General features: G+C 48.0%; 1 protein-coding gene across 1 annotated transcript in view; it reads left to right on the forward strand.

Moving 5' to 3' along the window:
- Positions 1 to 228: 228 nt before the first annotated feature.
- HMCN2 (hemicentin 2) overlaps positions 229 to 12,137 on the forward strand; it is a 148,486-nt gene continuing 136,577 nt past the window's right edge. Inside the window, exon 1 of the mRNA XM_032419010.1 lies at positions 229 to 478. Coding sequence (XP_032274901.1) covers positions 229 to 478 — 250 coding nt within the window. The remainder of the gene's footprint in view (positions 479 to 12,137) is intronic.

Below are 12,137 nucleotides of genomic sequence, written 5' to 3' on the forward strand. Positions count from 1 at the left end.
GCGGGCCGTGACCCTGAACGGGGTGGGCTCTAGGACCCGCCTCGGGCTCCCAGCAGGGGGACCGCTGCGAGCCCGCGTCCCGCACGCACCGGCCCCACGGAGCGAGGCGCCGCGCTGCCGCTGCGCGCTGGGCGGCACCGCTGGGTGTCCGGGACCGTCGCGCTCGCAGCGACCCGCGCGCCTTCACCGCTGCGGCCGCCGCCGGTCGCCCCCCACCCGCTCAGCACGATGCCCCGGGCGCCGCTCCTGCCGCTGCTGATGGCTGTCTCCGCGGCGGCGGCGGTGGTCGGCGAGCCCGGGCCGGCGCTGCCCCCTCCCACGGGGGACGCCACGCTGGCCATCGTCTTTGATGTCACCGGCTCCATGTGGGACGACCTGATGCAGGTGCTCGACGGCGCCTCACGCATCCTGGAGAGCAGCCTGAGCCGCCACAGCCAGGCCATCGCCAACTACGCGCTGGTGCCCTTCCACGACCCAGGTAGCGCCCCCGCGTCCCCCCCACCCTGGGCGCCCTGGCGTGGGGCGCTGACCCGCACCCCGCCGGCGATCGCGCCCCGGGGCGCGCCTGGAGGTCCGCACGCTGCTCCGCCGGGCGGGGCGCCTTCTCGACGCGTTCGTGCCAGCGGACAGGTCCGCACCTGGGGCAGCCGCCCCTTGCTTGCCCCGGGGAACCCGCTGTCTCCCTCTCCCGCGCCTCCGGAGCTGGCGGGGTGCCCAGGCGGGCTAGGGACAGAGGGCGGCGGGCACCACGTTCAGATGCCGCGCAGCCACCTCTGTGTGTCGTAAGCAGGTGACCTCACCTTCCTGAGCCTAGCTTATGAAACCTCGTTTATGAAACCGGGTGAGAAACTGTCCCCAACACTTGCTGAGACGCATTCGTGCTCAGGGCCTGGCACGCGATCAGCTTTTGCGTTTTTACTTTTTGTTAATTCTTAGACTTTGCTCCCAGCACGGGCTTCCGAGGCCAAAAGAGCCCCCAAAGGCAGGCCGACCCACCCCTGCCTCGTTTTAGCCCGACCTGTTTTCCCTAGGAAAACTGCAGCTCGTCCAGGTCGCCTCCACCTCCCCGATTCTCCCGGCCAGGTCCCCGCCCCTGCGCGCAGCACCTTGTCCCCTTGCAGTCACTTGAGTTTCAACTCAGTGTTAGGGGCATGGCCTTGAAAGGCTCCCTGGGAGACCCCACTGTGGAGAGGGAGCTTCAAGGGAACAGCCGCTGAGTAATGCCGCAGACCTCCGACCTTCTGAGTAGTGGGTCTGCTTTTCCACCAATAGTTTTTGATGAAAAATTTCAGACTTCCAGCAAAATGGGGGGAGGCGGGGAGTTCATTGAACACCTGTCTTCCCCCCACCCAGATCCTATGATTAATATTTTACCGTTTGCTTTATCACACGTCTCTCCATCTAGCTGCTCTCTATCCAGAACCATAGCTTTATAAGGCCAAAAAATAAAAATGGCAGATTCCTTCAGAATGGTACTACAGAGCTCCTCAGGCTGAGAAAATTCGCAGTGACCCAAGGCTATATGAGATCATAAGTCTTTTTAGAAGAAGTTGCCTTTATTAATCACAACAGCGTTACAGAGTTTTGCAAAATGGGCAGCAGTGGGTGTGACTTAATCTAGTACAGTCCTCAGGCTGGGTTTGGAGGTCCTTCTGCTTCCAGGAGTTCTGGGTTCTGTAGGGCTCTGCTGCTCAAAGCCCAGAGGCTGGGGAGGGGGGGGCGGGGGGGGGTCTAGAAGAATATTTCTGGGAACAAAAGGATAGCTCCCATCTCCCAGTTGGAGGCAACAAGGTTGGGGGAATTGTGAAACCGAGGGGTGTGGGGTGTGTCCTGGGGCTTCACCTCGGACACAGGTCACCCTCCATCCCCCCAGTGCTTTCTCTCGCTTTCTGGATCATTCTTGGGCTTCCAAAGACATCACACTGAAAGAGCTGAGAGATCATCCAATCCACCCCTTTCTCTTACAGATGGAGAAACTGAGGCTCAGGACACGGATGGGGCTTACCCAGAGCCACCTGCCAGGATGATGTCATTTCTGATTCATAACCCACATTTGTCTCCAAAATGCTTGGCTGCAGTTGCAGGGCAGGAGAGCAGCCTGCTGGAGCCAGATTTAGTGTCCTGGGGCCCGGGCTGGGGCTCCTGAGGGTTGTTGCCCCTGCCCCCCCTCTAACTGCGGGCTTCTTGAAGCCCGCCTCCCACCCCCCAGCCTTTCCTCCCCTCCCCCTCTCTGGATGCTGAGCAGGTGTGCGACTCTCTGACCTTCACTGCATCCTCTATGAGACAAAGTCGCCAGTCCTCCTGCCCTGTTCCCCAAACCATCCAGGTCCAAGTGCGGAGGGGCATCTCCGTGTTTAGTGAGCTGGTTCTGTGTGCACAGCCTCTGTGAGACTCCCAGTGTGAAGGGGAGCAGGCTTCCTTGTAAGGAGCAGGCATCCCGCCGGACACAGGCCAGGTGGAGAGTAGAACGTGTCCCAGCTCCGGTACCAGCTCCTGACTATGGGTCAGCAAGGGAGGGTACTGACCAGAGGCTCTCCGAGGAGGAAGCAGGGTTGGAGCAGGGCTCGAACACGAATGAATGTGTATCAGCTTTTGACTATCTGCCTGGCCGATGCTGGGTGCTGACAATGCAGTGGGGGTGACGGGCTCCCTGAGCACATGGAGCTTGCTGGGGAGTGGCTGACAAGTAGGGACAGGTGTTGGGGGGAGCGTAGGAGGAGTGCAATGGGAAGGTGGGAAAGGCGGGAAAGGCAAGATTGGTCCGGGCTCTGACTTCGGGATTCGGGGGTTTGGAGCACTTAGATTTCCTTCTATGGGCTGCGAGCAACCACTGAGGGTTTCTGAGCAGGGATTGGACTGTGGTTTAGCTTTGGCTGTCTTTTGAATCGGCCAGTGGAATTCCCTTTGGTGGAAGAGGCGCTTCAGAAACAGGGGTTTTAGCTGACTGTTGAGGCCCCCAAGGCTGCAGGCGTAGAGGGCTTTCTTAAAGGAAACCCCCATCCTAAACCCCCGAGGACCTGTCTTCACGGGGGTGGGGGCGGTGGGGGGAGGAGGGGGTAGACTATCAGTGGCTCTGGACTGCAAGTGTTTGGAGAGAAACCAGGACCCGTGCTTTGGAAATATTCTTAAAGTTTTTAAATGAAAAAAATGGTATGTTCCCAAACTAGAAAGTTAGCATTTTGTTAATGGTTTCATTTTGGCAGAAAATGTAGCCGATTTTCAGGTTTTCATTATTAAAATGTTGCAAAGAAACACTCTCATGTGCAAATCTTTCTATCTCAGATTGGTTTTTCTGCAGGGTTAAGCTTCTCGAAGTGGAATTCCTAGGCCATTTTTTTTTTTTTTGAAATTAAATCATCTTTATTGCTAAAAGTTAATTGACGAGTGTTAAAGAGAAAAATTCACTATTAACTATTAAAGAGCTGGAAGCTTGGTATATATAATTTAGGAATTGCTACTACTCACATAACTGTTCAGCTTTATGTGAAGGTTAACAGAAGGAGGGTTCTTGGCCATTTTTAACACACTGAATGGGTGGGCAACTCTTCAATTTGTTTTCCAAAATGTTTCAGGAGTTTAAACTTCTACCAGAAGCTTCTGAGGGGCCAGTTTCAGAGTAGCCACCCCCAACACTGGGAATTTAAGATAACATTTTTTTCTCCCTAATTCAAAAGTTGGGAAAATATTTTAATTTCTAGTGAGGTTCAGTGCATTTTCAAATGTTCACTAGATTTTTTTGGGTGTGAATTTCTTCTTTTGCACATTGGTGGTGCCTTTACTTGTTTTCCCGTTGGGGTTTTAGTAGTTTTCTTATCAGTCAGTATGAGGACTTTAATATTGAAGATATTAACTGTTTTTTGTTATGGGGTTAGTGTTTTTCCTGATTGTTTGCCTTTTAGTATTGCTTGTGATTCCCAGTGGTCTGACATTATTTATTTATTTTCCCCTGGTGGTCTGAAATTTTAAATGTTTATGTAGCAAAATCTATGGACTTTTTCCCCTTGTAATTTCTTTTTTTCTTTTTTTTTAGATTTTTTATTTATTTATTTGAGAGAGAATGAGATAGAGAGAGAGCATGAGAAGGGGGAGGGTCAGAGGGAGAAGCAGACTCCCCGCTGAGCAGGGAGCCCGATGCGGGACTCGATCCCGGGACTCCAGGATCATGACCCGAGCCGAAGGCAGTCGCTTAACCAACTGAGCCACCCAGGTGCCCTCCCCTTATAATTTCTTCACCTACATGCTTAGAAGGATTTTTTTCCCCCTATCACAAAATCAGTTAGGTACATGTTCTAGATTTTTTCACCGGTTTTCTCCTTATATTTAAATCTTTAACCCGGAGTTTTTTAAAAAGTTGGTGTAAAAAATAATCTAATGTAATTCTTCCAGAATGGGATAATCGTTCAGGTACATTTTATCAAACAATCCTCTTTTTTTTTTTTCCATTTATTTGGATCCTGCCTTTATCCCAAATTACTTTATCTATTAAGAATTTATCTGGGCTTTCCATTCTGTTTTGTTATATGGCAAATCTTGTGCCAAGAGCATATTATATTCATTATTTGGTTTTACAATATGTACTAATAAGGTAAACTCTTCCTCATATCCTTTTTTCTTTAAACAAATTTTTTTCGGGGCGCCTGGGTGGCTCGGTCATTTGAGCGTCTGCCTTCGGCTTGGGTCGTGGTCCCGGGGTCCTGGGATCGAGCCCTGCTTCGGGTTCCCTGCTCAGCAGAGGGCCTGTTTCTCCCTCTCCCTCTGCTGCTCCCCCTGCTTGTGTGCTCGTACTCTCTCTCTGTCAAATAAATGGACAGAATCTTAAAAAAAAAAATAAACCATCATTTCTTTAAAGAAAAAATTTTTTTCCCTCAGGGGCGTCTGGGTGACTTAGTAGGTTAAACTTCTGACTCTTGATCTCAGCTCAGGTCTTGATCTCAGGGTCGTGAGTTCAAGCCCATTTTGGGCTCCGTGAGCTTACTTAAAAAAAAAAAAAAAAGATAGATAAATAAATAAATCTTTTTTTTTTCTTTTTTAATTTTCCCCCAGCTTTACTGTGATGTAATTGACACAGAATATTGGGTTAGTTTAAGGTGCGCCACATGTTGATTTGATACATTTATATATTGCAAAATGATTAGCTAACATCTCTTCTGTGTCACTTAATTACCATTTTTTGTGGTGAGAACATTTAATACCTAGTCTTTGACAATATTCAAATATATGATCCAGTATTAGCTATAATCACCACGCGGTACATTAGATCTCCAGAATTCATTTACCTTCCAACTAGAAGTTTTTATCCCACTTCTCCCATCCCCCAGTCCCTGGAATCTACTAATCTACTCTCTGTTTCTGAGTTTGGCTTTTTTAGATCCCAGATGTAAGTGAGATCATACAGTATTTGTCTTTCTCTGTCTGACTTATTTCACTTAGCATAATGCCCTCAAGGGTCCCTCCATGCTATTGCAAATGGCAGGATTTCCTTTCTATGGCTGGATAATATTCCAGTATTCCATAATATTCCATTCCATGTGTATATGTACCACATCTTTATCCATTCATCGGTTCATGGTTTAAAAAAACTTTTAGGGGCACCTGGCTGGCTCAGTCGGTGGAGTGTGTGACTCTTGATCTTGGGGTTGTGAGTTCGAACCCCACATTGGGTATAGAGATCACTTAAGAAAAATAAAAAAATCTTAAAGAATTATTTTAATAAGCTTAACTTTAGCACAGTTCTATTTTAGATGTACAGATTTATTGCAGAGATTGTACAGAAATTCCCATATGCCCAACACCTAGTTTTCCCTGTTATTAACATCTTACCTTACTGTAGTACATTTATCACAATTAACCAACTAATATTGATATGTTATTATTAACTAATGGCCATTCTTTATTCAGATTTCCTCAGTTTTTCCTTAATGTCCTTTTCCTGAGCGCATCCAGGATCCTACATTACATTCAGTTGCCACGTCCCCTTAGGCTCCTTTGGTTGTGACCATTCCTCAGACCTTGTTCTTGATGACCTGGACAGTTTTGATGAGAATCACTCAGATGTTTTGTCCCTTCATCATGATTTGTCCCATGTTTTTCTCCAGTTAGACCAGGTGACAGGAGAGGAAGACCACAGAGGAGCAATGCCGTTCTCATTATGTTCTGTCAAGGGAACATACTACCCATATGACGGGTCACGGTTGATGTTGACCTTGATCACACGGCTGAGGTTGTCAGTTGTCGTCGCCATGGTGAAGTTCTTCTTCTCTTTCTCCATTTCCAAACTGTCCTCTTTTTTTTTTTTTTTAAGATTGTGTTTATTTATTTGAGAGAGAGAGAGACAAAGAGAGTGCAAGCAGGGGGAGGGGCAGAGGGAGAGGAAGAAGCAGACTCCCCGCTGAGCAGGGAGCCCTACTCGGGGCTGGAGCCCTACTCGAGGCTCGATCCCAGGATCCCGAGATCATGACCTGAGCCGAAGGCAGATGTTTAACCGACCGAGCCACCCAGGCGACCCCATACTGTCCTCTTGGGAAGAAAGTCACTATGTGCGGCTCATACTTAAGAAGTGGACATTGTGCTCCACCTTATTGAGGGTGGAGAATTGGCATAAATCATTTGGAATTTTTAAGATTTTATTTATTTATTTAACACAGAGAGAGAGACAGTGAGAGGGGGAACACGAGCAGGGGGAGTGGGAGAGGGAGATGCAGGCTTCCCGCCGAGCAGGGAGCCTGATGTGGGGCTCGATCCCAGGCCCCTGGGATCATGACCTGAGCCGAAGGCAGACGCTTAACAACTGAGCCACCCAGGCGCCCCTGTACTCTGGGTTATAACCCAATACTACTAACCAATACTACTTTATTCTGTTGCTCAGTTTTTTGGTCATTGGACGTTCTTTCTGTTGGCTTCTGTGTGCCTTTGACACGCTCCCATTATGTGTGTGTGTTTTAAAGCACTGTCTTACTTCCTGGTACTGTAAGATGTTCAAGACTCATCTTACATATTTCTTGCCCCAATCCTAGATCTAACAATTTATCCAAGAATCCCTGGCTCCTTTTATTGAAAAATGGTACTAGGAAGTAGGATGTGAGTGCTTGGTGTACTGGGGAGTCACTGCTTCTAGACCCTTAGCTGACAGACCAAGGAAGGGATGCCGTATAGGTAACTTGTGTATGTAACTGTATCTATAAGTATCTCTATATGTTGCCGTCTGTGTCTATATTAAGCTGGACGTGAGTTCGGACTGATGTCTCCAACTCAGATTTTATTACCATGTAGATCATTCCAGTCTCCTCCCCTTGCTTATCTATGACCTCCCACTTCAACAGTGACAAACCTGCTCCCACCACCCACCATCCACCATGTGTTTACTTAATGGTTCCGGTCCAGTATATGGAGAAGTGGTTTTAGCATTAACTCGTACCCCATGAGAAATAACTAGAGTCCCTTCTTTTGCCTTACAGACTGTTTTATTTGCAGAGTGACTTAGGCCAGTCCCTTGTTTGTAATCTTTTGATTCATCTTCTTTATTTTCAAAATATTCTTGAACATGTATTCTTTCAGATGACAAACAGAAAAACTTAGTCAACTTCCCCCCAGAAATTCCTACTGTGATTTTGCTTGGAATTGTGTGAAATCTCGATTTGGGGAAAATTGTCATGAAAAAAAAATTCAGTTGTTTCCATCTAGGACGCATGCCTCTTCCTTTGTTCGCATATTTATTTCCTTTCGTAAAGATTTATAATTTTTTTCTTATAGGTTCCACCCATTTCTTTTAAAGATCATTTCTAAGTATTTTGTTTTTTTGTTACTATTTTGACTAGGAAATTTTTTCCGTTACATTTTTTGCAAATGAGTATTGTTGGTATGTTGGAAGGCAATTCATTTTCATATATTTATTCTGTTTCCAACGTTCTTCCTGAAGTTGTTTTTTTTTTTAACTACTTCTAATTTTTTTTTTTTTCAATTTTTTGGGTAATGGCTTGAGTTTCCTAGGCTGGCAACCGTAGCCTGTCCAAATCATAATATTGTCTCACTTTTCCAATCACATATTTCACTTGTTTGAAATGTTTTGTGTTATTTATCAGCCAGAACTTTCAGAACAATGAGAAATACACAAACCATGGCTGTGGTCATTGCTTCTGATCATGTACTGCTGTGTGATGTTGGCTCTCGGTTTGAGGTTTTCTTCAACAAGTGAACGAAGATGATGCTTTCATTCCTAGTTTACTAAGGGTAAAACAAAAAACAAAACAAAACAAAACAAAACTACAACACCCAAAAACAAAACAAGACAAAACAAAACCTGAACAGGGAGGGGCGCTGGATTTTAGCCAGTGGCTTTCTGGCTTTGTTGAGATACTTGTAAGCTCTTTCTCCTGTTGACCTATTGATGGGATTCCTTAATTTTTAACGACTTCCACATTCCTTGTATAAGCCCTGCTTGGTCACGGATGATTCTTTCTTATCCAGCTGGATCCCATTGGCCAGTGTTTTATTTGGGGAGCTTTGCGTTTTGTTTCAGCGTGTCAGATCAGCAAGGGACATTCTCTCTGTGTGCCCTTTGTTGAGTGTTGGCATCAGGGCTTAGTTAGCTCTTTCAGTTAACAACTTAAATTATTAAGTTTTCTCCCCAAGTTGCGAAAGTTTTTTTTTAAAGTTTATTGATTGACTTTTTTAGTCATCTCTCCACCCAACATGGGGCTCGAACTCATGACCTTGAGATCAAGAGCCGCACACTCCATCGACTGAGCCAGCCAGGCCCCAAATTGTAAAATTAATATGCGCTTGTAAAATATTCTAATAATATGACTCTCAAGGGATGCAAACACTATTAATCATTTTACATCCTTCCAGACGGTGTGTGTGTAATTGTGTGTATACTTAATTTTTTATTAAAAAAAACGGAATTATGCAACACATACTGTTTTGCAACTTGCTTGTCTTCCCTATGCGATACACCAGATATTTTTCCATGTTAGGAAATATCAATCCACCTCATTGTTATTAATGACTACATAAGATGTGACAGAAGGGACGTTCATTTATCTTAATCCTATCTTGATTTATCCAGCCATTCCCATATTGTGGAAAATAGATGGCTTTTAGTTTCTTTCTTTTTTTATTTTTAAGATTTTATTTATTTATTTGAGAGTGAGAGAGAGAGAGAAAGCAGGAGTAGGGGCAGAGGCAGAGGGAGAAGCAGACTCCCTACCAAGCAGGGAGCCTGACACGGGGCTCCATCCCAGGACCTGGGATCATGACCTGAGCCGAAGGCAGACGCTTAACCATCTGAGCCGATCCAGGTGCCCTGCTTTCAGTTTCTTGACAACAAACATGTACACATTCGCAGACATATCTGTATGGTAGATTCCCAGAAATGCAGTTGCTTTGTTAAAGCATATGAGCATTTTAAATTTTGATAGCTATCACTAACCTGTCCTCCAAAAACGCTGTACCATCCTGACATCCTACCAGCAGAGTATGAGACTGCGTTTTTCCCCCACCCCACACCTTACTGGCGTCTGGGGACATCATTCTTCTCTTTTTCACTAATTTGCTAGGTGTGAAATTGTGTCCCATTTTAATTTGCCTATGATTGATTGTTAGTGAGTTTGAGCATCTTCTCTGGGTCGCCAGGTGCACCATCAGCTTGCCTCGGGGAGGAGGAGTGTTAGGCGGTCAGGGGCAAGGATGCAGGCAGGCCAATGTGTTCAGCTCACAGCGTGGCCTGTGAGCTGGGGCGGCTCGGCCTCTGGCTGCAGATTGTGTGTGTGTGTGGGTGTGGGTGTGTGGGGGTGTGTGTGTGTCTACTGTCATCCCGGAGCAACGTTGCTATTAACCAACTGCTCATCATGAAATAGATCTGATTGGTTCTTGCTCCGAGGGGTGAGTCCAACCCTGTGGCCTGGCCCCTGTGCTTCTCTCCTTGGAGGCTGGGGGTTCTGAGCTGCCCGCGAGCTGTAAGCTGGATTAGGCGCATTCCTGTCGTCGATGGTACCTAATCCAAGGGCAGTGTTCCTGCCTGGGCTTTCCAGGCATGAGTCTGTGCAGGGCAGAGGTGTGAACAGAAAGACAGGTTGGGGATGCCTTTGAGAGAGGAGTGGCAAGGTAAGGATGTAGTGGGTCTGAGGGCAGGAGTCTGCCTGAAGGGGCTGGGGTGGGCTGGGTGCATTAGTCTGGTCCCCAGGGATCCCTGACAGACCCATTATTCACTCGCTCAATAGGTGATTCTCGAAGGATGACCACGGGCCAGGCAGGTGCCAGCTTGCCCTGCCACCTTCAGTCCAGCCCGGCCCACAGCAAAGGGCCAAGTTCATTAGCCACAGTGTGGTCCCTTGTACAAAGAGGTCCTGGCTGCTCTGAGAAGTGGGGATACGGGAGTGATGTTCCAGCTGAGGTGGAGAGAAGCTGGGTGGGTAGGGGAGAGCCTGGATGGGTTGGGGAAGAGCACTCCAGGTTGAGGGAACAGCAGAGACAATGGCTCTGAGGCTGCCAGGAATGTGGATGTGAACCCCTCCTTGAAGACAGCAGGGATTGGCTGATGTGGACACTCCGGGCAGGGCCTGGATCCATTGGGTGTTCAGGGCGAGGGGCCCTCCTGAGGAGGCCTTCAGGAGCGTCGGGTTCTAGACTCCTAGACACGAAAGAGGAGGTGGAGGAAGGTTCTGGGGCCATTTTGGTTCTTTGGACAGAGTCACTTGCCTAGCTGCTTCCTGCCCCACCATGTCTGTCCTTTGTGGGTATTTTCAAGGGAATCACAGTCACCCAGCCCCAAGCTCAGGAACTGTTGGAATTCTAGCAGGCTAGAGTTCGTTTTCTCTAGCCCCTGCCTTAGAAATGGGAAGACTGTGTCCCAGAGAGGGGACACAACCTGCCTATGATCATGGCAGACTGTGGGACCCTGCCTGGGGGGACTGCAGCTGGAGGAGGGGGGCAGGTGTGAATCCAGAATTGGCACCAGGATTCAAGCCCTGCTTTCAAGGAGGAGAGGGGAAGGGCAGACCCTGGGAAGAGTCCATGACATGAGGTCTTTCTGAGGCTGGACCTCTGGCACCTCGCTGTGGTCCTGACCAACTACACTGGGGCACAGGATTCTGGGTAAGGGGCATCACCTGGGTGAGGAGCTGGGTGCGATCCTGTGCGTGATCCTCCCATGTCCCAGAAGCTCCACACCCTCCTCTGGTGGAGCGGAAAAAATGTGCCTGAGGAGAGATGGTTCCGGGCCAGGCTTCTGGGGCTCAGATGCTCAAGGGCAGCACAAGTGGGGCCAAGGTCATGGGTTTAATGATTTCTGCAGCCGGCCAGCGGGCCCTGCTCAGAGGGACTGCACGCCACATCTGCCCAGCTGTTTGGCAAGTGCCCACCTTCAGTCACGAGCCTCTCTCCCCCTCCAGGAACAAGAATGAGGGACTAGGGAACAAGGGAATGAGTTCTGAGTATCTGCAGCTTGGCAGCGGCTGAGATCTTGAACGTGTGGTGAGATGGATCAGCTTTGAATCCCACCTCCACGTCTTCCGCATTGTAAGACCTTGGGCAGGTCACTTCACCTCCCTGGGCCTCAAATTCTCATCTGTGAAATGGGGATAATAAATAGTCGACTTCTCTGGTTGCTGTTTTTTTTTTTTTTCTAAGTGAATGTGTGCCAAGTGCATAGAACAGCACCAAGTATTAAAACAGTTAATCATATTAAAATATTAAACTGCCATCACCATCACCACCGTGGTTTTTGGAGACAGGAAAGCCGGTGGCAAAGGGTACAGGCTTTGGAGCCAAGCAAGTGGATTTGATATTGTTCTAGGTTGAGCAGTGTCCTCATGAAATTCGTGTCCTTCCTAGAATTTCAGAATATGCATAACCTTATTTGGAAATAGGATCACTGAAGATGTAATTCATTAGGATGAGCTCATACTGGAGTAGAGTGGGCCCTTCATCCCATATGACTGGTGCTCTCATCGGAAGGAGGGATGCAGGGCCAGCACAGGGAGAAGGCCCTGCGATAACGGGGGCAGAACTGGAGTGCTTATGTGTTTACAAGTCAAGGAACGCCAAGGGTTGCTGCTATTTGCCTTCAGAGAGAGCGTGGCCCTGCTGATACCCTGACTGTGGGCTGCTAGCCTCAAGAACTGCAAGAAGGGAAATTTCTG

Source organism: Phoca vitulina, unplaced genomic scaffold, assembly GCF_004348235.1.
Source record: "Phoca vitulina isolate PV1807 unplaced genomic scaffold, GSC_HSeal_1.0 scaffold21, whole genome shotgun sequence".
NCBI classification, from domain to species: Eukaryota; Metazoa; Chordata; class Mammalia; order Carnivora; family Phocidae; genus Phoca; species Phoca vitulina.